Source organism: Ipomoea nil, unplaced genomic scaffold, assembly GCF_001879475.1.
Source record: "Ipomoea nil cultivar Tokyo-kokei standard unplaced genomic scaffold, Asagao_1.1 scaffold1721, whole genome shotgun sequence".
Classification (NCBI taxonomy): domain Eukaryota; kingdom Viridiplantae; phylum Streptophyta; class Magnoliopsida; order Solanales; family Convolvulaceae; genus Ipomoea; species Ipomoea nil.
The window spans coordinates 862,318-890,144 of NW_017618149.1; the positions used below are offsets into that span (position 1 = coordinate 862,318).

Consider the following 27,827-nt stretch of genomic DNA (forward strand, 5'->3'; position numbering starts at 1 on the left):
TTCAGGATATACTAGAGAACTAGGGACAACTTAAGTTCTTAAACTGGACTGAAATATGAATTGAACCAAACTCGAATTAAAATCAAAATCTTTAAATTTTTTTTTTTTTGAATGCTACTAGCTCTATTACATTGTAGTATCTGTTCATATACTTTCTCAACTTACTGAAACACAAAGAGCTAATAATATACTTTCTCAACTTACTGAAACACCCAACACAAAGAGCTAATAACAACTTACTGAAACACAAAGAGCTAATAACGCCTCCACTGAGGCTCAAACTCACAACCTTCCAAATGGAAGTCCAACCCGGGTACCATTGGACCACATAGTCCTGGTCAAAATCTTTAAATTTAATCAAATTAAAATTTTAAAATGACGATTTCATTTTTCTAAAACTAAATTAAAAAAAAAAAAATCAAAATCCGAAATACCCACCCTTATATCAATATATTAATACTCCTCTTTTTCTCCCAAATAAATAACTACTTACTTCTTCTAAAACGTTGAACTCCCATCTCAAGGACTGGCCCCACACCCTGACCCAATACTCTGCCGCCAAAATTCAAACTTTTTTCTTTTAAATATTACTTATTGAATCATTGAGCTAAACCCCGGCGAAAGTAAATCACTACTCTCAATAAGACAATAAGTAGCTAAAACGGGAAACGGACAAGAAACCATTACTCGTATTGAAGGGAAAGAAAAAAAGAGAGGAAAAAGAAACACAAGAAGAAGGAATTCGGCCGCCTGCGTAGAGTCCAGAACGGAAAACGGAAAACGGAAAACGGCGAAAAGAACCAAACCGTTACACATGCGCATATATTACTTATACACGTGTACTAACGACCCCCATCCAATTTCGTTCCTTCCAGTGGGGCCCAGATTTCATCACCTTTCTTCATTTCGAGCCGTTTCTGGGCCCACCTCACCGCCTCTCACCTCTTTTTTATTTAATAAATATATACCAATTTTATTTTTATTATTCTTTCTTTTTGTACTGTATTTCCCCAAGTATATATACGGAGCAATACTCATTATTCAATCCCTCTTTGTCTTCTTCTTCCTCTCCATTTCATACACAAGAAAAACACCACAGTAAGAGAGATAGAACCAGAAATATAAACACTTAGAGAGAGAGAGAGAGAGAGAGAGAGAGAGAGGGAGAGCTATCTTCTCTGGAATTTGAGAGTAGTAGTCAAAAGTGATAAGTTAAAATCGAAAATGGCCAAACATGAAGGACACTCACTTTTGCAGTGTTTTCATGTGTATAAATATGCATATGTGTTCCTATTCCCATAAATAAAGGTGATAATTTCAACCAAAGGCTGCTCCTTCAACAACCTGTAAGTTCCTCTGCCTTTTTCCTTTTCAATTTTATAATTTTATGTTTTTTTTTTTTTTTTAAATTTTAAATCTGATGTTCTTGTTCCATTCGTAGTTCATATGCATGAAATGTAATTAGTGATTTTTTTTTTTTTTTTTTTTTGGCTGAAGGATTGTGTTTGCTGCCTTTTAAGTGTTGAATCTATAGTTACGGAGTATTTTACTTCCCTGATTTTGCTCCAACTTTTTGTCTGTATAATCCGCCCTTATTATACATGCGTGTAGAATTCATAATTGTGATGTGAATCTGGGATTAGTTACTCACTCAATTGTGATTATCTTTGCTGTTTTTGGTTGGAATCTAGACTTTGGGATGATCTTTTCCATTTTAGAGCTTGATGATTGCTTTTCTTTGTCCACTCCCCCTTTTTTATTCCTCTTTTGTTATCCATTGAAATGGTCCTAAGAGATTGGTTTTTGATTTGTTGTAGCACAAGAGCTGAGTTCTTTCTTTCTGCTTCCAATGAGGTAATGGAAATTCTATCTGAATGTTTGTGTTTCTCTACACATGTCTGTAGTAGTGTGTAAACATGTTATAACAGAGAGTGTCCGAGTTGTCAATTGCTCAAATGAGGTTATAACAGATTGAATAAAATATGAGCAGCTTTTTGGGCTGGCCATAATGGATTGAAGAAAAAAATTGAGTTTTCAACCTATCCAAATTAGCTATGGGTTATATTGAATGTGTAAAATGCTATTTGAAGTACAGGTTATTTGAATGGGTCAGTCAAGATGACATAACAAATTCCCATTTTGTTGTTGTTGAAATTTAGGAATTGAAAGAAAGGCCTAGTGGACGGAGAATAGTACAAACCATAGAAAGAAAGAACAATGATTATATTGATAACGTATAATGGGCTTTAACTAATGCCTTAGGTTATTCTAGTTTCTATATTCCAACACTCCCCCTCAAGTTGGAACATCTAGAAATTTCAAGTTTGATTATATTAATATCCATACATCTTATCAGTTGCAGCAGACTTTCTTTGTGGCTATTGTGAATATGATAATTAGACCACATAGAAAGTCCATGGCCAAGTCTGAGTTGACCAAGTTCAACTTTATTTTCATGGACTGTCTCTGTGTGTGTAGAACAAATTAAATTAATAATAGCTTTTTATCCAATATAGAAGTTTATATTTTGAACAAGAAGGTTAATTTTAAATGAGTTAAAATTTCATATAACCCAATATTGATTTGTTTTCATCTTATTTTTGACTTACTCTGTTAAAATTCAACTCCCCAAAATTGACCTATATTATAAAGTGGGCAAGTGGGCTGAAATCACACAAATTGCCACATCTAAATTCTTCCCACTTTTCCAAGATGGACAGCAGACATTAATAATAATGGTAATAATTTCCAAAAAGCTTTTGAAATAAAATGAGCAACTTGTTTAATGCCATTTCTGAAATAAAACTTTTGAACAGAGCTTTTGAGCATCTTAGGTTCAAAAAATAAATTTATATGCAGGAGTGATAAACTGATAATGTGGTGGAATGCAGAAGGAATTTAGTTGGCACGTCAAATGGTTGATAATGGTTCATTTCTGTTTAATTGGAGTGGAAGTGAATATAATATACCTGTCCCATAAATGCATATCACATTTTACAGTTTTTACCTTTAATTATGCTTTCAAATTCTTAGAGGAATTTTGTTTGCATGTTAATGATTTAAACATGACAGCCACTAATCTAGTAGTCACTTCTCCTCTGCTTGCCTCATTGTAAAGCTATCCTTTAGAGATACTCCATAATCAATTAATTCTGATATTAAACAGCACTTGAATTTTGGTTTACAGCTAAAGTTTTTTGTTTTTCTTTAAGATATTAAATTGGCCTGCACTTTCAGAATTATGTTTAAATAGAATCTATATCTGATCTGTCATCTTATGTTGTATTTCTAGATTTGCGATATAATTTGTCATTATGTCTATTTGTTGTTTATGTTCTAACCAAAATATGATTGACCTTCGAACAAAAAAAATTGCCAAAATAGGTTGCATGTCTGTTGTGCAACAATTTTGCATTGATAGCTTTGTATTTTTCACAATGTTTATGATACATGCTGAAGAAGTCTTATTTTATTATATTAGATATTATATTAGATAGTTTAGATATTAATAAATTACTAAATAGTTATTTAGAAATTAATAAATAGTTATTTACCTTATTATTCTTAGTCTTTGAATTAATTTAGGTAGTTTAATTATTTAGAAGATTATTTACCTTATTATTCTTAGTCTTTGAATTAATTTAGGTAGTTTAATTATTTAGAAGATTTAGAAGATTTCAGCAAATTACTTGGCTTATTTAGCATTCTATGAGTTGTATTTTTCAGCAGATTACTTAGCTTATTTAGTCATTCTATGAGTTGTATTTTACCCTATAAAAGGGGAGTATTATTCAGAATAATGACAAGCAGAAATTTAATCCCAAAAAGGGTCTAAGGGAGTTTTGGGTCTCAAGCAAACCCAGTGTCTTCTTCTCTTCTTTTTCCTTTTCCAACTATTATTCTTTCTTCCTTTTTCCCTATGTTTTCTTGCCCATGACGGGAGCACATAACAGTTTAACACTTTATTTATGCTCTTGCACCTGATGGATCCAGCTAGTAGTTACAAACCTTTCTTTGACTTTAAATCCTTTCTGTTTCATGTTGAAGCTTTATGGTGTTTTAGAATGCTATTATGTGTTTGTGTTTTCATTTTATATACTTATTTTGCTTCTTTTATTTTATATAGGCTGCCTAATTAATTTTTTTTTTCTGGTACAAATAAGTTCTTCAGCTACAATTATCTTGGGTGGAATGTCTAGAAAATTTAAAATTATTAGATTGATTCTTTTGGGGTGCTATTTTGATGGAGGAGCACAATTTCCGACTCCATTAACTGGTTTTGTTTGTTCTTTATAGGCATTATAGCAAGTGACTTTGCTAGTTTGCCACCATGTTGGAGGGTCCATCATATCTTGTATCTCGAGACCTGCCTAGAGCCTGTGAGCAAGAGAGCACATGGGTTTATACTGCTTCCCTTGTCATAGAAAATTCAAAGGAGAAACGCCGTTTGGAAGAGGAAGAAGACATTGCACTGAGGAAGTCCTTGAAGCTGGCTGATTGCCTAGAGAAAGAGGAAACGGTGCAGGGTTTTCATGATCTTTCATTGTCGCAACGAGAGCTAACTAGTAATGGACAAGAAGATGCAAATCATTCTGATAGAAACGATCTAATCCATCAAATTGGCCGAGACCTTTCAGTAAATTGCCTACTTCACTGTCCAAGGTCAGATTATGGCTCAATTGCCTTGTTGAACCAAAGCTTTAGATCTCTAGTTCGTAGCGGGGAGCTATATAAACTAAGGAGAATGTTGGGTATTGTAGAACATTGGGTTTACTTATCTTGCAACCTTCTTGAATGGGATGCCTTTGACCCCACTACTGGTAGATGGATGCACTTGCCTACAATGACATCAAATGAATGCTTCATGTGTTCTGACAAGGAATCACTGGCTGTTGGCACCGAACTTCTTGTTTTCGGGAAAGAAATAGAATCCCATGCAATCTACAAGTACAGCTTGTTGACTAATTCATGGTCGCCTGCAATGAGGACGCATACGCCTAGATGCCTGTTTAGCACTGCGAGCCTTGGTGAAATTGCAATCGTGGCGGGTGGTTGTGATTCAACGGGAAACATACTAAGCTCTGTAGAGCTTTATAACTCTGAGACTGGAACTTGGGAGATTTTGCCTAGTATGAATAAAGCCAGAAAACTGTGTTCAGGAGTGTTCATGGATGGAAAGCTGTATGTGCTTGGAGGGGTTGGGACGGGCAGTTCGAATATCCTCACCAGCGGGGAGGTATACGACCTGAAAACAAGGAGTTGGGTCGAGATCCCTGAAATGTTCCCTGCACGCGGGGAAACTACCGATGCTCCTGCAACAGCCAAGGCGCCCCCTCTTCTCGCGGTTGTGAAGAATCAACTGTATGCTGCTTTCTATGCTGAAAAAGAAGTGTTGAAGTATAACAAGGAGAGGAACTCGTGGAGTGTAATCGGAAGGCTGCCCGAGCAGGCAACATCGGTGAATGGTTGGGGCCTGGCCTTTAAGTCTTGCGGCGATAAGATTATTACGATTGGGGGTCCCCGGGCAATGAATGGAGGGTTCATAGAGATCAATTCTTGGGAGCCTGATGAAGGCCAGCCCCAGTGGAACTTGCTGGGGAGAAAGCATTTGGGAAGTTTTGTCTACAATTGTGCAGTGATGGGTTGCTGACATCTCTGATTTTGAAGATGCTATCCTCTCCATACTTAGCTTGTATTTACTCTCTCTCTTGTGCCTACCATAAGAGCTTTTCAGTGATCAACTGTACAAGGATCATAAACCAATAAGCTTTGAACATTCGTAGAAATGCAGGAGCTCATAATCAATTTGTTAAAATCAAACACTTACCATTACATCTGACCTCTGCTTAACAATCTCCCAGTTACCGTGACCTAATATTTTGTAAGCATAAGACGCAAAGCTTTCTACTTCTCGTGGCTTTGGACATTAGAATTTAGAAAGGGTCACCTAAATATAAAGTAATGGCCTTCTTGTTGATCTTAAGGAAGAACAGTATAATCACATGTTCAAGTTAAAGATGCCTTGCTTTTTTTTTTTTTTTTTTTTTTTGTTGATGCTTCTATGTTGTTTATGGTATAACAGTTATGTTCAAAAGTACTTATATTCAAACTTTGCGTTGCATTTCTTGTTCTAGACATTTCCCTCTAGTTTATTTATTTATTTATTATAATTATTTTTTTTTTGCACATTTTGATGGTTTTGTTTTGTTTTGTTTTTGTTTTTAAAGAGCAATGGGAAGACAACTTTAACTCTAGGCTCAAAATTGTATGTTTTCTCATAAATTTTGCATAAAAAGGTAATTTGATTACCTTTATTATTATTATTATTTTTTTTTTTGGAGAAATGATTACTTTCTTTCTTAAAATTCTAGTCTTGGTAATGGAAAGACAACTTTACATATTTTCTCCACTTTTTGAAATTTACGTAATATTGTGACAAATTATTATGTGAAACCGTGTTCACCTTACAAGGTGAACACAATTCCAAAACTGTTTATAATTGTCGTTTTAAAACATTAATAGGATACTATTTTTCTCTCCTAAATTTCTCATTGCTGAACACCGAGGGGAAGAAGAAATTAGCCAAACCTACCCAAAACCCCCACTTTGTGTTTATTACCCCAAAACCCCCACTTTATATTTATTACTCCAACTACTCCTCTAAAAATTTACCTTAACCCTCAAGCATTATTTATTGCCCAACTCCCAACTACACATATATTTATTTATGGATATATTCTGATTGGAATATGAAGCATTAATTAATACCCAAATCGCTCATGGTCTCATTTACTATAGGGGTGCATCGGATTCGAAGCTTATATATATATATATATATATATATATATATATATATTCAGATTTTTGTCCTTCATTCTTCATACACCCCCTCGCTATTCTTCATAAATTCTCTCATATTTCTTCATCTTTTACCTTCAATAATATTGTTTTTCCAAACTCCAACCTCCTAATCTACTTTCCTTTCCCAAGTAATCGGAGCTCCAGTAGGAATCGACAACGAAAATTGGAGGTGAGCGACAACGACCAACGAAGGCGGCAAAAATTGGTGTAGTAATTTTTCACTGAACTTATGAAAAAACGGTAATATTATTATAGTTTTGTCATCATCATAATTATTAATTTAATTTTGTCATTGTATTATTAATTATTTTTAACATTTACATAATTCAGCTACATAACCAACCTTCTTTTCAAATAGGATTTCGAAAAGAAGATAATGACACTAGTACTTTTCATAAAATTATCTAAGAATTTGAATCTACACAATTTTGTCACATCCTTGAATTGTCAAATCTACATATCTTTGGTAATGACTTGTCAAGATATACCTTGTCTTCATAGTTATTTGGGCCAACCAACTTTTTATTTTTCTAGAAAATAAGAGGTATTTTTGTTTGCATTTTATAAGACATTATCTTCTTTCTCAGTAAATCACCCCATGCCCCATCCTATAAGTAGGGGTTTAAACGAATCGAATCGAGTCAAATATCTTACTATTCGATTCAAATTCGACAATTTTAAAAATTATTCATATTCGTATTTGATAAATATTTGAATTTAAAATTTAATTCGTATTCGATTCAGCTACATTATTCGAATATATTCGAATTCGAATTACGAATCGAATTTAAAATATTTGATTTGTTTATACCCCTACTTGGTAGGCTTAACCATTCGAACGAGAAATTTGCAAAATTTTCTACGAGTCTATTCACTCCCCTCTAGACTCGTACTTCACTCCCCTCTAGACTCGTACCCACTGAGACCAACAGAAACAATACAAACACGAACTACTTAAAAGAATAACAATAGTTTTGTAAATATAATAATATTTTTACTCCCGCAAAATCTAATGCCTAGAAGACCAAATTAGCGTTGTACATTCGAGGGGAAAAATTGACGTGACCAAATTTAATCAATGGTATTTCAATGGTATTTTTTCAAACAAATTGAAAAATATGCAAGAATTGAACCACATACTTCTCACATGGAAAGCAAGAGCTCTACCATTTGAACTATAACCCTTACTAATGTTTTTGTAGTCAAAATACAATCTATATATAATATAGAAAGTGTATTATAAATCAGAAGGGCATGCATTAACCATTTGGGGTCCATTTGAGATTTTGTTAATTACTCTATTTGATGTCAATTTGTAATTTTGTTAAATGTAACTATTTAGTCAAAATATAATCTACATATAATATATAAAGAAGTATTTAAAAAAATGCCAAAATACTCTTATCAAAGCCAGGTTTCGATCCTGGGACCTGTGGGTTATGGGCCCACCACGCTTCCGCTGCGCCACTCTGATTTTGTTTTTTGTTTTTTTTTTTTTTTGAAAATAAATAAGCTCATTCATTTAATCATATGCTGAAGCGATTACAAATAGGTTCGATAGAACGGTATACCATTCCTTACAGTCAGACATAGAAACAACTTCCCTAGCAATGCTATAAAGAACTTGAATCGCAGACCGTTTCACAAATTTGAAGCTGAATTCGTTAGATGAATTTAACGCTTCTTTAATATCATTGAAGAATTGATCAAACGTAGTCAAGATTAATTTTGGTTGTGAAAAGTCTTGCACACCACCTAAGTATATATTTTCCATTTGTCATTCATTGACAATATATCCATCAAGCTGAGATGCAGATGCTCTTTTACATTGTCATCTTTGTCACCCAGAATAAAGTTCACATACGCCATGACCAATTTTTCCTCAACATGAATACAGATCATCTACTTTAATTTTTTCTCAACTAGGTTTTTACACTTATTTTTTTAGTAAAGTTTTTAACAATGCATGAGTATTATGTAGTAATGTTTAACGGAGAGTGTTGTAAATAAACATATGTGGACATTGCATACTAGGCTAATTATTATCTCTCTCTTTACTCTAGTGCATTTTTGAGATGTAAACGGTACAACTATTCACGGGAGAATAGGTTGCATTGCATTTTACAACACTCCAAATATATAAATATAAGGAAAATTTACAATGCGAAATAGTAAAAATATGAACTACAGACCGAAAAGAATAACAAGTTGAATTTAAATTTTGATGATACCAAACAATAGGAGTACATCCGGGGGAATACTTGCACGTTTGTTGTACTTTTCCTGGGTATAGATTGACATCATCAAAAGGGGGGAAATTGTAAGGAACAAGTTGAATTTAAATTTTGATGACACCAAACAATAGGAGTTTTGACCCCCAATTTTATCTTATCTAGAGTTAGGTTTCAATTTGCTCAACATTTGAATCTATCGGAATGGTACCTCGAGTAGTTAAAGTGTATTCAACCGAATGGGCACTCGAGAGGACCATCGAAACAACAAGAGTAACCTGAGGGGTTAACTCTCAAAAAGGCAACAAATCGAAGATGTACCCGAGGGGTCATCTCTCGAACAAAACCTAGAAGAAGAGTAACCGAGAGGTTAACTCTAACCGAGACTGAAGATTGAAGACGAATACGAAGATTCGAAGACTAGAAGACTATCAATACCGAAAGGTTGCAAAGACCAAGACGTGGAAGGGTCTACCTTTTGAAGTAATCGAAGGGTTGCAAAGGTCAAAGTAAAAAGGAAATACCTTGCGAGGAGTTAAGGGATGATTGTAAGGACAACCATTCGTATCCGAGAGAATCTAAGGTTCGAGGCGTTAACCTAGTTAAAATTTGATAGGACTGCTCGAGATATTCTCTGAGCTAAAAAGTCTGAAATATTAAAAAGTAAGTAAATATGTTTTAAGGCAAAGTGAGTCCTAGGAACATATCCCAAGATCGATTTTCATTAAATGGCAAGTCCTTTTGTGCAGAACAAAAAGCAATGCTCAGCGCATTTTAAGGCTTTTCAACGACTGAAAATCTGACAACTCGCCTACCCTCTGGATTACCCGACGGTCTCAACCTGCGGGTCACTTAGGCGTTTGAAAATAATTCTCCCTCCACGGAATTAATTTTCTCCCTTTCTATAAATACTCTCTTCATAATATGAAGAAGGTGCTGGTCAGTTTATAAGTTTTAAGTGCGAAAAAGTTTTAAAGTTTCAAGTTTGTGTGACCAGTTTTCTTAGTGAAGATAAGAGAGACTCAAAGCTTCAAAGTTTACATCCAGATTTGTGAAGTCTTGAGTTGCATCAACTTCAAAAATTTAGACTCATCAAAGCCAAGACCTTCCAGTTGGAGAAGAAGAATTCATCTTTCTTCAACCTTAGTATCTCTACTTGGATAAGTAGAAAGAGGCGGAGTAAACTCTGTAGGAGTTGAAAAACCTGAGTTTCGATGTTCACTGCCAGCTTTGTGGATAAGGGGTGAACTTTGGTGGTTTTTGTAATACGGATTAGTGCAAACCTTCATATGTTGTGGGATTAGTACAAACCTTCATATGTTGTGAATAACAGTGGAGTAGGCTTCATTAACAACTGAACCACTATAAAACTCTCTCTCTCTCTCTCTCTCTCTCTTTTGCATAACCGACAGCCAAACCTAAAATCATATCAAGTTCAAAACGTGCAAGCTTCTTAAAAAAGGTTTAACTTTTTTTTCCGCTGCACATCTAAAACCTCTGATCGAATAGTTAGGTTTACCCTTGGTAGGCTAAGTGAAGCACGCATAACCACGAAATTCTTTAATTATCTGGTTGTCATATCCTTCTTAAAACCAATAGGTGATAGATAAGTAGACATTAACCATTTAACCATTATATGGTTGGTAACATAGTTAGCTTATCAGTCAATTTTGGCTTGTTTGACCACTATTAGCTGTTTGACTTGGTAAACCAACCAATATGAGTGTTTGGTTATCAGCTTTTTGTAACAGTTTATTGCTCCAAAACATTAAAATTCAAAAAATTATTCAAAGCAGCCTTTTCGATCAGCTTTTTGAGAAAATAAATGATACATTTAAAAGTCATTTTGCATATAATCAGCTAACAACTAATTTACCAAACATCTTTCTACAACCAACTAATGCTATCAGCTAGTCAAACCCGCTAACAGTTATCACCTAACAATTATTTGCCAAACACCACCTTAACTTTGAACTGGAACAATGAAAGTTGAAATTTTGGAAATTGTAATTGTAATTGTAATTGATTACAAGTTGAAATGATCGTTAATTCTTCATCAAATGTGGATTGATTACAAAAGGAAAATGTTTGGAGAGGTTTTCTTTCAAGAAAAACATAGAGAGAGATGCTAAAATGAAAAGTTGTCAATGCATATAAATACCCTCAAATTCGTGTCAGAATAACTGATTTTCGTGCACACTAGAAGTGGGGTCATGGTCACCCTTCCGGGCAAGAGGATGACTGTGAGTACAAAATACAGCTATGGTCTCAGCCATCTCGCCCATGGTCACGGTTGGTATGCTGATCATGACCAGCAAGATAGGATTGCGAATTTTTGAGGTCATGGTCATGCCTATCAGAGTGAATTCAAGGATCACGATCCACAATGCAAGACCCCAATCCATGGTATAGTAATTGGGTTTCCTACCCCCATTTTCATACCTAGTTTATGTGGAATGCGGTACGATAAAAAGCATCACATATATACTATCATTACTTGTATTTTTTTTAAAAAAAAAAATAGATATACTATCTTTATTTAAAAAAAAATAGATTTATGCATATAGCGTGCATGATCAATTTTTTTTTTTTAAATTTAATTATTACGTTTTAGGAATTATTTTTCTTAACAATTAAATTGGTAAGAAAGTGAACTTCCAAATTCATTAATTTTTTAGAAAAAAAAAAGAGTTAATTTTCTCATTTTCTGTCTTCCTCGAGCCCTCGTCTTACCTTGTGCTATTGTTGTAACGAACCAGATTGAAGCTCGTCTCTGCCATAGCTTTCGATTCCCTTTTCCCCTACAGTTCCCAAACCCTAAACCCATAAACCAAATCACTATAAACCAGATGACCAGACTCTTTCACTCATGGATTCAGTGATTCACATGCTGCCACCGCCCACATCTCTTCCCCCCTCGGTCATCTCTTTTCTCAATGCGAAGCTCAGCACCCGGGAAGACCTTGAACAGGTTCCTCATCTCGTGTCGGAGCTCGGGAATCAGTGTAATGCTCTCGATCAATGCCTCTTTGATCTCAACAAGCAGTTTGAGAACTATCTGATCGATTACGCTTCGGATTCGGAACGGATCAACGGTCTACTCGGTGATATAAATGCCAAAGTGAAGGATCTTCAGTCTTCCTCTCATACTGCAGCTTCTTCATCTGGTAAAATGGACGCAAATTATGCCTCTCAAGAAAGTATTTGATTTTCCTTCAGTTGCACAGCGAATTTATTGCAATAAGAACGGTGTGCTGTTTTGAAATGTTGTGCAGATGGAGGTCCGGACAAGATTTTGGGGGAGGAGTTACCGGCACTGGCGAAGGAGGTGGCGAGAGTTGAAACAGTGCGGAAGTATGCAGGTGAGTTCTGGCAATGTTTTTTTTTTTTTTTTTTTTTTTTTTTTTTAATGAAATTAATTACTTCTGCACAACAATTTAAAACATTAGATTGAGAATTCAAGATCAGTTACTCTGTGCTTCTTTGTTTGATTGGTGTGGAATGGAAAATGAGAAATAGCTAAAGAAACTGGAGGTATGTGTATTGAGAAGAAACAAAATTGAATAAAGAAATGCTGATCCTTGAAGAAACATGGGAGATGAATTAGGTCTTGTGAAATAGTAAAAACACAGGAAAATGATAAAATGAGAGTTCTATGAACTTTGGAAATGCATTCATCATGCATCTGTGGCTTTATATATATATAACAATTTAGCTTTTGTAATATAGATTACTCTTGTTTCTTATCTCTAACCCTCAGGGGAGTTCGATGATTTCTGTACTCTTTCTTTTCACAAGTGTCATTACCCATACCTGTTACTAATTTCATTTTGATCATAAGCAGAATGTGTGTATTGTTATGTACTGAGCAATCTTTCAGGTTGGATTGTTTACTTATTCTTATTTCTAGAGATTATATTATTTCAAGTCAACTTCTTTATAGAAATGTCAGACAAGTACAAGACATATGAAACATTCAAATTATTTTTGTACAAATGAAGAAAGGAATTCACATCTCCTCCCTAGCATTTGCTTCTCCTAGGTGTAGTAGTTAAGCATGACCTCTCAGTATAAAATTTTCGGATCTCATGTGCTTAATTTATGATCATGTGCTGATGTGCATATATATATATATATATATATATATATATATATATATATATATAGATATATATATATATATCCCTGCTTAACTTATTCTTCTTGTTAGTTTCTTTTTCATTTTGTAACTTTCCGGCATGCCTTTTTTCATCATTTCTTTCATACAAAAGCACCAGTTTGATGCATTTTAGTTTTTGTTATAGTTTCTCAATTCTCATTCTCACCACTTCAATTTGCTTTCAATTTCCAGAGACGGCATTGAAGCTTGATACTTTAGTTGGTGACATTGAGGACGCAGTGTCTTCCATTGTGAAGAGAACTTTGAGGAGACATCCATCCTCAGAAAGTTCAGAAGTGAGTGCCATTCATGGGGAATAGAAGTTCCTTTATTACAAAATCTGTAATGCTTTCCTTTTTCTATTTTTCTTGTTATTTACAGGACATGCAGGTTCTTGCAATCAGGACTCTTAAACAAACAGAAGATGCTCTAAGATTGATTTCAAAGTCCCAACCTCAGTGGACACGACTTGTATCAGCTGTTGATCATAGAGTGGATCGAGCTTTAGCCATTTTTAGACCTCAGGCAATTGCAGATCACCGCTCCCTTCTTACTTCTCTTGGATGGCCACCGCCCCTATCTTCTTTGAATTCCTCAAGCTCAGAAACAAAGAAGTCAACAAATGTCCATAACCCACTTTTCACAATGCAAGGGGACCTCAAACAAAAGTATTGTGAAAGCTTTATCACATTGTGCAGTCTACAGGAATTGCAGAGACAGAGAAAATCCCGGCAACTAGAGGGGCATAGTAGAGAAGTCGCCTTACACCAGCCACTTTGGACAATTGAAGAGCTTGTGAATCCTATATCAGTTGCTTGTCAACAGCATTTCTCAAAGTGGGTTGATAAGCCGGAATTTATCTTTGCCCTAGTATATAAGGTCACTCAAGATTTTGTTGATTCTATGGATGAATTATTGCAACCACTAGTTGATGAAGCTATGCTTTCTGGTTATAGTTGCAGAGAAGAGTGGATTGCAGCAATGGTAACCTCCTTATGTATGTATTTGGTGAAAGAAGTATTCCCACAATACATTAGTCAGTTGGATGAAGAGAGTGTAGGTGGAATTAAATCACATGCTAGAACATCTTGGCTCATTCTCATTGACCTGATGATAGCATTTGATAAGAAAGTGCAGTCCCTTGTTTCACAATCAGGAATCTCACTTTCATTGCATGAAGATGGACTTCGGAAGATTTCTTCACTTTCTGTATTTGGTGACAGACCTGATTGGCTTGACTTATGGGCTGAAATTGAACTTGATGATGCACTTGATAAATTGAAACCTGATATAGTGGATGAAAGAAATTGGTCGAGTGATGTTCAAGGATCTGCCCTTCAATCAGGGCAAGGGGACACCAAGTCTCCTGCAATTGCCAGTGCCTTTCTTCGGCGTTTATCTGCAGTCATTGATCGTTGTCGATCACTGCCAACTGTTTCATTGAGATCAAAGTTTTTGAGATTGATAGGAGCACCACTAGTAAAGAAATTTTTTGATTGCATACTTCTCAGGTCCCAAGACGCTGAAGGTCTAACAGCACTAACAGATGATGATGCTTTGACAAAAGTAGTTAGGTGCATCAACGCGTCTCGCTATTTTGCAACAGTTCTAAAGGAATGGTGTGAGGATGTGTTCTTTTTGGAGATGGGACTAGACCATGTAGATGAGTTGGAAACTCTAACTGAAAATCGCACTAGTGAAGGGGAATTGGTTGCAACCGGTATTTTAGACGGGGAAATTAAGAAGCTGGAGGAGTTCAGAGTAGAATGGGCTGAGAAGCTGTCAACTGTTGTTTTGAGGGGATTTGACATGTGCTGTCGAGATTATATGAGGAACAAGAAGCAATGGCAGGAAAAGGATGAAGGGCATATAGTGTCCCAATCTCTGGTCTCAGCGTTAGATTATCTACAGGGAAAAATGTCAGTACTGGCAGAAGGTCTGAACGAGATTGATTTCGTTGGGGTATGGAGAAGTCTGGCATCCAGGCTTGATACTTTGATGTTTAATGGTATTCTCTTGAGCAATGCCAAATTTACCGACGTGGGAGTTGAGAGACTTGAGAATGACGTGGGAGTTATGTTTGGTGTATTCAGGCCATGGTGTTTTAGACCTGAAGGCTTCTTCCCCAAATTGAGTGAAGGTCTTAAGTTGCTGAAAATGACAAAGAGACAGCACCAGAATTGTTTGACAGGAGGAGAGGGAACATTGAAGGAGAATGGGATAAGGCATTTAACAGTAGCTGAAGTGGAAAAGATTTCAAAGAATAGGGTATAGTTTGGTACACCCAAAAAAAAAAAAAAGAATATTTCAAAAATTACCTGGATAAGTCTTATGCCGCAGCATTGCTCATAAAAAAGGTACAGCTTTCTCACCAATTAGTCTGCATTACCATATTTCTGGAAATGATCAGAGTCTATACTTAAACTACGATTTGAGATAATTGCAGCTTCTCTTGATTAAATGTAACTTCTAAAACAACTGTTTAACTGTCAAGAAGTCCTCATTTTTACTCGGTGTGAAGAAACCTCTTGGTATTTGCCACCCGGCACATATTTACACTATCAATAATCTATAGTGTGATTCATTTTAATTTATAATTTATTATAGAGTTAATTCCACTAGAGGTCCCTTTCTTTGGTGACAATTTCAAATTTAGTTTCAGACTATGGTTTTTGCCATTTAACATTCCAGACTATTAGTTTTTGGACACTTTTAGTCTTTATAATGACTTTTTATATTTTTAGTAAGGGCATTTTTGTCTCTTTATATTTTTCTTTTTGTTATTTTATCGGTTTTAACCGGTTTAATTGATTTAGGACTTTACTAAAAATCGGTTGAAAAATATGGTTACTAAAAATCAAATGTTACTTAAAGTTCTAAATCAATTAAACCGGTTGAAATCGAAAATATAACAAAAGAAAAATATAAAAAGACAAAAATACCCTTACTAAAAATAGGAAAAGTCATGATGACTAAAAGTGTCCAAAAACTAATAGTTTAGGATGTTAAATGACAAAAATGAAACTGGGTCTAAATTTGGAATTGTTACCAAAGACAATGGACCTCTGGTGGAATTAACTCTTTATTATATTACTATTATTAGTACGATGAGAATATGTTTTCTGTATATTGATCAAGAACAGCAGATACAAAGTATATAAAGACATGAAATAGAGATCTAGTCTAATACTACTAATATAATAGAGATCTAGTCTAATACTACTAGTAGAGTCCTACCTCCCCCTCAAGCACAAGGTTGGTCAGCCAAAACATTGAGCTTGCAACGGAGTAAATTAAAACGCACAGACGAAAGAGACTTAGTAAAAATATCCGCTATCTGATCTTTGGTAGAAATAAAATTGACTTGTAATTCCTTCTTTGCGATGAAAGTGGTAGTCGATCTCAATGTGCTTGGTGCGAGCATGAAACACCGGATTAACACATAGATAAGTAGCTCCCAGATTATCACACTAGAGTTTGGGCACAGAAGGTGGCGCAAACCCGATTTCCTTCATCAGAAAGACGAGCCAAGTGACCTCTGCAGAGACATCAGCCAATCCTTTGTATTCAGCCTCAGTTGATGAACGAGCCACAGTACGCTGTTTTCGACAAACCCATGAGACAAGATTGGTCCCCAAAAACACAGCAAAAGCACTAGTAATCCAGAGAAGGAGAAGAAGCAATCTTAAGACCAAGATGTAGTGTCCCATTTACATACCGTAACACCCTCTTGAGAGCCGCCCAATCCGCAGTAGAGAGAGAGTGCATGTGCTGACACAAACGATTGACTGCATAAGAAAGATCAGGACGAGTTACCGTAAGATATTGCAGAGCACCTGCAAAGTTGCGATATTGAGAGGGATCAGTGTATGCAACCACGACATCAGTCTCGACCTTCGTGGTTGAAATCGGAGTGGCCACAGGCTTGCAATCAACCATACTTGCTCGTTTTAGAATATCCTTCATGTACCGTTGTTGAGACAGAAACATGCCATCAGACAACGGAGTGGTCTCAATACCAAGAAAAAACGAGGGCACACCTATATCACGAACTTTAAACTCAAGAGCCAATTTGTCAATAAGAGCAGTCACATGAGCCGAATCAGAACCCATAACCAAAATATCATCCACATAAACTAGAAAATATAGACGAATATTGCCATGTGAATATATAAATAAAGAGACATCCGTCTTGAAAGGTGAGAGACCAACAGAAACCAGAAAATCACGCAAACGAGTGAACCAAGCACGAGGAGCTTGCTTAAGCCCATATAAAAAACGTTGAAGGAGACAAACGTGCCCGGGCATCGTTTTGTCTTCATAGCCAGGGGGCTGGCGCATATAAACCGTCTCAGCGTGATTACCATTTAGAAAACATTGTGTATGTCCAACTGTCGAATAGTCCATCCACGAGAAATAGCTAAGGATAAAAGAAGACGTATTGTAATCGGTTTAACCACGAGACTAAAAGTCTCAAAGAAATCCTCACCAGCAACCTAATTGAATCCCTTGGCAACCAAACGAGCCTTGTAACGCTCAATCGAACCATCAGCTTTCCTCTTGGTTCTAAACACCCACTTACATCCAACCACAATCATACCTGATTTAAAAGGAACAAGCCGCCATGTATTGTTGTGCACCAAGACATTAAATTCCAAATCCATTGCATCCCGCCATTCGGGAAATTTGACCGCTTGAGTAAAACATGTAGGCTTAGTGGTGATGTCAGTAGATAGAGCAACATGGTCATGCGGTCCCGAGCTCCGCGTATTCATCGTATGAGACCGAACGGACGAGGGCGCGGGACGAGATCGACCACGGGGTCGAACCCTCGGTCGAGCAGGTGGCTGGTCCGTGACTGTCCGCTCGGACTCGGTCACGGGCGGCTCGGCAGAAGCGGGCTGCTGGCGGTGTGGCTCGGGTTTGGTTATGGGCCTGGCAGGAGGGTCAAAGGTCGAGACAGCACTCAGCTCACCAAGAGGCACAACCGGCGCAAACCCCATGGCTCCGGGCGTAGTGTGGGTACCTGTGAATCAACAGAAGCAACAAAAGGAAAGACAGTCTCATCGAATCGCACATGGCGACAGATGAAAACCTTGTTAGTGTTAGTGTCTAAACAACGATAGCCACGGAAAGACGGAGGATATCCTAGAAAGACACAAGGAGACGACCAAAACTGCAGTTTGTTACGATTATAGGGCCGCAGATTAGGAAAACACAGACACCCAAAACCCGTAAGTATGAGTAGGAGCGCGGAAACCGATATAAGAGGTAGTGAGGAGACTTATCAGATAAGACATGAGTGGGCATTTTATTGATAAGATACACAGCAGTTTCGAAGGCATAATCCCAGAAACGAGACGGAACAGAGGATTGGGCCATTAGCGCCAGTCCCGTTTCGACAACATGGCGATGTTTGCGTTCTACTCTGCCGTTTTGTTCATGAGTATACGCACAGGACTGCCTATGACGAATACCCAATGACGCGAGAGTCGAACCAAGCTTTTTGTATTCTCCCCCTAAATCAGACTGAAAAGACAGAATTTTGCGAGAGAAGGAACGTTCAACAAGTGACCGAAACTTATCAAATATCGCATATAAATCAGACTTAGCTCGCATAGGATAATACCACACGTAACGAGTGTAATCATCCACAAATAATACAAAATATTTAAAGTCATTTGCAGAAAGTATTGGCTCAGGGTTCCAAATATCTGAATATATTAATTCTAAAGGATGCGAACTAGTACATTCAACACGCGATAAAGGAAAACGAGATGACTTGCCTAATAGACAAGAGGAACAAATATTGGGCAGATCACTGGAATTAAACGAACTAAGACTAGAAGAGGCTAAAACTTGACGCAGGACCCGAGAGTGTGGATGCCCAAGCCGCATATGACAAACGAAAGAGGACCGTGCAGCAACAAAAGCAACGGGAGCCGGACGCGAGGCAGACCAGACATATAAACCCCCGGACACATGCCCCTTAAATAGAGTGTTCCTGGTTTGAATGTCCTTCACAAAGAAACACGAAGGGTGAAACTAAAAAAAGACATTATTTTCTTTAGCAAAACGCTGAACAGATAATAACGAAAGAAGATAAACCAGGAACATGCAAGACATCAGACATACGAAACGACCTAGAATTAGTGGCTAACGAAGTAGAACCAACAGTAACAATAGGCAAATATGTACCATTGCCGACCCGAAGTATCTCCGGACCACCATACGCAGTAAAGGACGTCAATAAGGTGGGATCAGGGGTAGCATGATTTGTGGCACTAGTAGTATAGGACGTCAATAAGGTGGGATCAGGGGTAGCATAATTTGTGGCACTAGTAGTAGTAGCAGCAGCAGCAGTAATTTGGATGCTGCAATTGTTGAAGTAAGCTCATCAAACGTTCATACCATGAGTACCGAAGAAGATGAAATTGATAGTGATTGAGATACTTTTATTAATGATGATGATGAGATTCCAACATCTGAAGATGAGGAAGGTGGTGATGATGATGATGAATTGATAATGATGATGATTGAGTACTATATGAATTTGTATTTATAACTTTTGAATTCTTTACTTTTTTATATTTTGAGTTTGAAGTTTTCAAAAAAATAAATATATTTTGAGTTTGAATGGTTAAAATTTAATAACTCTTTTTGAAATATATTGTTGGTACTAAACATATAAATGTTTATTTTAAAAAAATTGATATGACAAATTAGTAAAATAAGTAATTGTGTACTTATCTGTCACATAAGAACGTTTAAAAATGAGTGATTATAAAATGTATTTTCACAATTACATTCATTTCACACAATATCAACCATTTAACTATAGTGATGAAGTCATTCTAACAATTAATTACTCATCACAATTATAATAATTTAGTGACAAAAAAAAAAAAAGAAATCAGCACAATTATTGTCACAATTTAATAATTTTTGTTACGGAATTATAGAGCGTCACAAATATTTATAACGATTTCATAACAAAAAATGACAATATTAGTGACAACAATATTTCTTCTCACAATTGTTTCTCATTTCTAATCGTACAAATCAATTGTATTTTTATTGACAAAAAAGTTATCACGAATATTATCAACAAGAGTGACCAACAACTATTTGTCACAAAAAGTACAAAATTTGTGTCAACATAGTTTTTTGTCACGATTACATTCGTTCCCGCCATAATTATATTGCTGCCAAAATAAACATACATTTAGTGACAACAAATAGTGACAACGCATGTTAAACACAATTATTATAGTAATAGTGACAACTTATTCGTAACAAATACTTACTCGTCACAATTACCATATTATCTGTGACCAAAAAAAGTTATCACAATTACACCACATAATAGTGTTGAATTATTTTTTTAGTCACAAAAAGGGTGTTATTTGTGACTAAATTATGAAGTGTCACAACAAACTTGTCACTAAATGTCTTTATTCTTGTAGTGGGCCTATGACCCCTTTAGTGGGGGAGCCTTGGGCTAAAAACATTTGAGATTTCAACGATTTGGAAAAAAATTGGTGTTTACCAATCGACCTTTTCAACGTTTCGACTAGATTAAAATATTAAAAAGTGACGAATCATACAAAATCAGAAATGGCAAAAATGTGTCACCAATTGTTTAATTAATTACGAAATGACCTAAAGTTCAAAAACATTTGTTTGTTAAAAAAATGACACGAAAACATTTTCAAAACTAGGAAACATTGTGAATGTCACTATGCTTTGATAGTTGGGATAAATTTCGTCTTTTTTTTTTTTTTTTTTTTTTTTTTTTTTTTTTTTTTTTTTTTTTTTTTTTTTAGGACAGGGTGAAATAGGTCCCTGAAATTTTTTTAAAAGGACAATTAGGTCCTTGAACTTCAAAAAAGTACAATTAAACTCTTAAACTTATCATTTTAGTGTATCCAAATCCAACAATCGATAATTTTACTTGAAATATTCAGTCATCAAATTTCCAGCGACAATTCCGACGAAATTTCGGCGATCCTTTGAATTAAAAAAAAAAATTGGCGAAGTTCGTCGGATTCCGGCCGTCTTCCACGGGAGAAGACGAGCAGACCACTGCCTTCTCACTTGGAGAAGACGACCAGACCAGTCGTCTGGAGAAGACGACATCTGGTTGTCTTCTTCAATGGAGAATACGACTAGACGGCCGCCTTCTCCAGTGGAGAAAACGACCAGATCTGGTCGTTTTCTCCACTAGAGAAGGCGATTAGTCGTCTTCTCCGCTGGAGAAGGCGGCCGTTCGGTCGCCTTCTCCAGTGAAAGACGGTCGGAATCCGACAACTTTCGTCGGATTTTTTTTTTTTTTTTTTTTTTAAATTCAAAGAATCGCAGGAATTTCGTCAGAATTTTCTTTGGAAATTTGATGATTGGCTATTTCTGGTAAAATTATCGGTTGTTGGGTTTGGATGCATTAAAATGATAAGTTTAAGCATTTAATTGCATCTTTTTGAAATTCAAGGATCTAATTGTCCTTTTAAAAAAAGTTCATGGGCTTATTTGATCATTTTTTTTTCCACAATATAAAATCATTGTCAATGCCCTATTTGAAATATCAAATCAGATCTCATCACTAAGAAATGAGCTAGAAAGGAAAATACTTGGTGTACTTCCATTTTAAACTCCCAACTTGTACTTCCTTTCACATGCTTTTGATGTAGACATTTTTCAGTGAACCCACATAATGAAAATAACTAATCATTGTTTGTCATCTCAAGAAATATAAATGAGGGAGTAAAATTTTGGGAGTCTATGTAGTAGAACTCTAGAAATTAGAAACTGACATCTCAAGAAGAGATTGGTCAAATCCGAAATCTACATAAATCTAAAATCCTAAGTGCCCACTCTAGAGCTACTAGTATAGTAGCAAGTAGCAACAGATTTTAGCTAAAACAGACAAATTAGGTAAATTTAGGTGCGTGCTAAATGTGAACTTTGATGTCTGGTGAATTAATAAAGAAAAAAAGAACAATTTTCACTTTTAGTCATCGACTAAGCTTGCTAACACTTACAAAGGCTGTCGCATGGCAGCCTTTGTGTATCTTTTTTTTAAAATTTTTTTTATTTGTGTACTTTAGTTATTTGTTATATTACTTTATTATTATATTTATATATAAAATGAAAGTGGGGCCATTTTAGAAAGTGAGAGAATATTACAGGGATGTAGAATAAATAGTAGATAATTTGTAAATTTGATGATGTGGAAGTGGGACCCATTTTAAAAAGTGAGAGAAATTTTTGGGATAAGGATAACCTTATGATATTGTCGTATTTAGTTCTATTCTTTTAATTTTATCATATTACATCTTTGACTTTGAGCAATTTTTACTTTTAGTCGTTGACTAGTGTGACATTGGCACGTTTAGTCATATTTTTTTTTAAAAATTTTTCTATATTACATCCATGACTTTGAGCAATTTTCACTTTTAGTCATTGACTATTGTGGCACTGCCACATTCAGTCCTATTCTTTTAATATTGCCATATTAAATTCATGACTTTTATTTGATTGCCACCATTTGTTTTTCGTTAAAAATTTCGTTAATTTACTGCTAGAATTGAAATAATAAAGGAAAAAGTCTTTACACATACCGTAACTCATATTTCAAACACATTAAAAATATTGTAAATATCAAATGATGTAATATCGTAACTCATAGAAATATGAGTTACGATATGTGTAAAGATTTTTTCCTTTGTTATATGTCAATTTAAAAATATCACTGTGTTTCAATATCGTAACTCATATTTCAAACATATTTCTATGAGTTACGTTATTATATCCTTTGATATTTACGATATTTCTAATGTGTTCGAAATATGAGTTACGATATTAAAACATAATGATATCCTTAAATTGACAAATAACAAAGAAAAAATTCTTACCCATATCGTAACTCATATATCTATAAGTTACAATATTACATCCTTTGATATTTACGATATTTCTAATGTGTTCGAAATATGAGTTACGATATGTGTAAAGATTTTTCCTTTGTTATTTGTCAATTCTAACAATAAATTAATGAAATTTTTAAGGGAAGACTAATAATGGTGGCAATCAAATGAAAGTCATGGATGTAATATAACAAAATTAATAGAATATGACTAGATATGACAATGCCACAATAGTCGAGAACTAAAAGTGAAAGTTGCTCAAAGTCATGGATGTAATATGGTAAAATTAAAAGAATATGCTAAATGTGACAATTTCACAATAGCCGAGGACTAAAAGTGGAATTTGCTAAAGAAAAAAGGTAAAATAGATTCTCTAATTATTTTAAAATGGAAAAATGACAGTTATAGTCTATCAATTATAACAGAGTTAATACCCAAAATCGTCCTCGACTATAGTGGTTTTTCTCAATTTCGTCCTAAACGACTTTGGTGACCTAATATCGTCCCAGACTTTTGTGTTTCGCTCAATTTAGTCCCAGACTTTTGTGATTTTGCTCAATTTAGTTCCCCATTTGTAATTCTGTCCATTTGGTGTTAAATAAATAGACAATTCAGTAATTTTAATATTGACATCTCTTTACTCATAGACATGTGAACTGCGAAATCCCTTTTTTTTTTTTTTTTACGAATTACTTCCAGAATTACTCATAAAACTGCGAATATAAAATTTGAGTTGCAAGTCCGGGAGTAATTCTGGGTGTAATTCGTACAAGAAAGAGGAATTTCGCACTTCACAAGTTGAAAGTAAAGAGAGATCAATATTGACATTACTGAATTGTCCCTTTATTTAACGCCAATTTGACGAAATAACAAATGAAGGACTAAATTGAACGAAACTCAAAAGTCTGGGACGATATTAGGTCACCAAAGTCGTTTAGGACGAAATTGAGAAAAACCACTATAGTCGAAGACAATTTTAGGTATTAACTCAATTATACCAATATTGTAGACTTTGTTCATGAATTATTAGCATACCTAAAATTTTCCTTTTAATTATGTGTACAGTGACAATTTTAGTCAACCACTAACAAATGATGTTAATAGTAATAATGCATTTTAAATTTTTAAATTATTGTGGGGAACCTTAGTCATTTTTTATTTATTACATTTTGTATTAAATAATTAATTAAACAATGAGTTTGATAGTCACATTTTGTTTTTTTTTTTTTTTTTTTTTTTTTTTGTTTTTGTTTTTGTTTTTGTTTTTTTTTTTTTTTGGCAATAGGAGTGTAGCTAAAAATTTAAAATTTTTTTGGTTTATAAGTTTACTAAATATTACTAGTTGAAATAAATATTACGAATTTATATACATTGTTGTTTTCATGTCAATAAGTTGGAGTAGTGAGTCTTCAATCTATAAGCACTTTCAATTCATATGTCATCTCAATTTTTTTTTTTTTAAACAAGAAAAAAGAGAAATTAAAAAGTGAGTAGTGGTTCTACCGCAATTGCATTTTTAATTTCCCATTTGCAACAAGACATCACAAAAAACAAGCATATTAGATCATTGATAGGTATAAAAAATGTTATGAAATAGTTTGCTCACAGAAATAAATGTTAATATGAAAACATGATATGAATATACGTATTATAATCACAAATCAATGTATGTTATTTGAGCATCCATTTTGCTCAAATGCTCTTCAAGAATCTATGTATGAAACAAAAACATTACAAATAATACATATTAGAGCACTTAAGGACATTCTAATGCCTCCCAAATGGAAGACCTTTTTGTGGAGAGCAGTCTGTGGTATCCTCCCTACTACGGACAATCTAATAATGCGACGAGTTGAGATTGATTTGCTGTGCCCAATGTGCCAAGGGGCGCATGAGAACATCATGCATGCGTTACTCGAGTGTGACTATTCAAAATTAGTGTGGGGTATGTCGGGGTTGTCGGTTACCAATATACATACTAATTCATTGCCGACATGGCTTATGGGAATTTTTAATGTCTTGACAGAGGAACAGTGTGGCCTAGCAGTGGCGAGATTATATGCTATTTGGAGTACCCGCAACAAGGCGGTATGGGACCACGCCCTCCCAAGACCGACGGACACATGGAATCGAGCGGTGGCGGCCATGCAGGCATACCGACGTGCGCAGCCCGGCCTGCCGGCACGGACACTTACTGCCGTGATCAGTCAAGCCACTGGCGGTGTACCTCGCTGCTACGTAAACGCGGGTTTCAGGCCGGATACGGGAGAAGCATCCTATGGTGTAGTTCTCGTCTCACAACATGGATCGTTTGTTGCGGCAATGAATAGACGGCTCGCGGGTGCTTTCTCGGCTACTATGGCCGAAGCACTAGCCTGTAAGGAGGCGCTCTCTTGGCTTAAGAATCGGGACATCATGGAGGTGGACATGTTGACGGACTGCATGGAATTACAAAATATGATGCGTACAAGCCACACGGCTAACTACTCCTACCTTGGGATCATTGTAGACCAGTGTAGGACTGCTATATCGTTATTTACGAGATGCTCGCTGAGTTATATTTCGAGAAGTTTAAATTTACATGCTCATACTTTAGCTTCTTTAGCTTTCGATCAGGACCAAGCTATGTATTGGGACTCTGTCCCTCCTGACTCTATCATTCAGTTTATTCATTAATATAGCGCATGGAAAATTTTCAAAAAAAAATGACATTCTAATGCCTCATAAGTGGCTATGAGGCATTTCATCAAACACATTGGTCTTGACATCTCATGCCCCTCTTTTCTCAAAGGTATGGTGAAGTAAGGTCAATTACCGCCTTGAGGCTAAATTAGGTAATCACTTCCTAACCAGGACTATGTGGTCTAATGGTACCCGGGTTGGACTTTCATTTGGAAGGTTGTAAGTTCGAGCTTCAGTGGAGGCGTTATTAGCTCTTTGTGTTTCAGTAGGTTGGTCAAAAAGAAAAAGGTAATCACTTCCTAATCGAAACTCAATCACGTTAACCTCGGGGAGGACCTACTCCCGCTTGGGAAAGTCTTGGCCCAAGCGGGGTGTCCACTATCTCCTTCTAAAGGAGAGAAGCAATCCATAATATGGAACCTCGGAGATAGTGAGATTACTCACTCATGATCACAAGGAAAATATCAAGGAATTCAAGATAAAAAGAAGCCATAATATGGAACCTCGGGGGAGAACCTATTTTATTGGGAAAGTCTTGGCCCAAGCGGGGTGTCCATTTTATTGTCAAGGAAAGAAAGAAGCTTGAAGCAAAATATTATAAGAAGTGTTACTAGTGGTATGAAACGCATAGCCTACTACTTACCAACATAAATCCCAAAGCACCAAACCACTCAAGATCTTGTGTATTAAAAGGCATGAAGCTCAACTTATGCATGAGAGTGCGCCGGAAGCAAAGTAGCGAAAACACATGTGTGGCCAAGAATGAAGGTTGCCCGATGCTGTCCATTTTTCAACCATCCGTGAGTCCTTCAACAATATAAATAGCTACCCTTCCTTACCCTTAGAAATTATCCATTGGCTCACCAAACTCCTTTTGGTCCAATGGTCTGAGTCTCTTTCTTTTTGTTGCTCTATTTTATTTATTAGTTCCATATCTTGTTTATTTATTATTCAAGCCGATGTTCGAGTCCTATTGGTAACATATAGAGTTCTATTTTATTTATTAGTTCCCTATCTTGTTTATTTATTATTCAGGCCGCTATTTTGGGCCATATTTCATTATTATGACTATAGCTTGAATTATTTATGTATTCTTTAGACTGCTGCTTTGGACTTTGTACCTACTTTTTGGGGCCTAGCGCCCTGGGTATTAAAGCTACTATTTTCCTACCCCATTCTATACCTGTATACTTGGTTTATGGTGGACCCGATTCTAACAAAACCATTAGATAACAAGCACAAAATATACAATTGAAGTATAAAAAGCAAATAAGGAAGTAGCAATAAAAATAGAAATAGAAGACTTATCTATTTGATGAATGTAAATCCAATATTCAATCCTAGCTCCAACAATGAAAAAAGAAATTGAATCTAACTAGGACTTTGAATTCAAATTGCAATGTAGTTGAAATTGAGATTGAAAAGTAAATTCTAGGATTCAAAGGCAATTGGTAGTTGAATTCCACTAGAGACTAACTAACTAATGTTTAAAAGTCTATATCATAATTCTGAAAAAAGTCAGCCAACTAAAATTATATTCTCCAAAAACCGCTGCATCACGAAACCCTCTCACGCGTGATTGCGCCTCGTGATGGCTTTGACCACCTTGCAAAAGTTTTCCTCACTCCACCATGTCACGCATGATGATAGCTCGTGGTATCAAAAAATACCTCTCTGAAGTTGCCCTCACGAACCCACGTTATGCGTAATGAAGTCGCGTGATAGTAGAGACTGCCTCTCGGAAGTGTTCATCACGAATTCCAGTTATGTGTGATGGCCACGGGTGATAGCAGAGATGGGATTTTTGAAGTTGTTCCTCATGAGCTGTTGTTATGTGTAATACCTCTATGTAACATCGTTATTTTGGCTTTCATCCTATTTTGGTCTATTTTCTTCATTTTTCCCTTGTTATCATGATTCAAAATACATTTTATCAAAAGTTTGCATTAAAATCAGTCACTGACTGAGTAT

General features: G+C 35.7%; 2 protein-coding genes and 1 non-coding gene across 5 annotated transcripts; 2 read left to right on the forward strand and 1 right to left on the reverse strand.

Annotated features, from left to right (window-relative positions):
* Nucleotides 1–1,050: 1,050 nt before the first annotated feature.
* Nucleotides 1,051–10,496, forward strand: LOC109191892 (F-box/kelch-repeat protein At1g74510). 3 transcript variants are annotated; one of them, XR_002056013.1, is made up of 4 exons: nucleotides 1,051–1,346; nucleotides 1,818–1,854; nucleotides 4,297–5,701; nucleotides 10,460–10,496. XR_002056013.1 is itself a non-coding variant. In XM_019342564.1 (3 exons), the coding sequence occupies exon 3, from the start codon at nucleotides 4,331–4,333 to the stop codon at nucleotides 5,648–5,650; it is 1,320 nt and encodes a 439-aa protein (XP_019198109.1). In that variant the 5' UTR covers nucleotides 1,051–1,346; nucleotides 1,818–1,854; nucleotides 4,297–4,330; the 3' UTR covers nucleotides 5,651–5,975. The 3 variants fall into 3 exon arrangements, 2 of the variants coding, with proteins under 2 accessions (XP_019198109.1, XP_019198110.1); XM_019342564.1 differs by lacking the exon at nucleotides 10,460–10,496 and having other exon boundaries at nucleotides 4,297–5,975; XM_019342565.1 differs by lacking the exons at nucleotides 1,818–1,854; nucleotides 10,460–10,496 and having other exon boundaries at nucleotides 4,297–5,975.
* On the reverse strand, nucleotides 8,264–8,335 carry TRNAM-CAU. The gene has a single exon. It is a non-coding gene; the product is annotated as a tRNA-Met (tRNA).
* Nucleotides 10,497–11,771: 1,275 nt separating the features above from the next.
* On the forward strand, nucleotides 11,772–15,762 carry LOC109191890 (RINT1-like protein MAG2). Its single transcript, XM_019342563.1, has 4 exons — nucleotides 11,772–12,259; nucleotides 12,368–12,454; nucleotides 13,444–13,547; nucleotides 13,633–15,762. The coding sequence occupies exons 1-4, from the start codon at nucleotides 11,962–11,964 to the stop codon at nucleotides 15,523–15,525; spliced, it is 2,382 nt and encodes a 793-aa protein (XP_019198108.1). The 5' UTR covers nucleotides 11,772–11,961; the 3' UTR covers nucleotides 15,526–15,762.
* The last annotated feature ends 12,065 nt before the right edge of the window (nucleotides 15,763–27,827 follow it).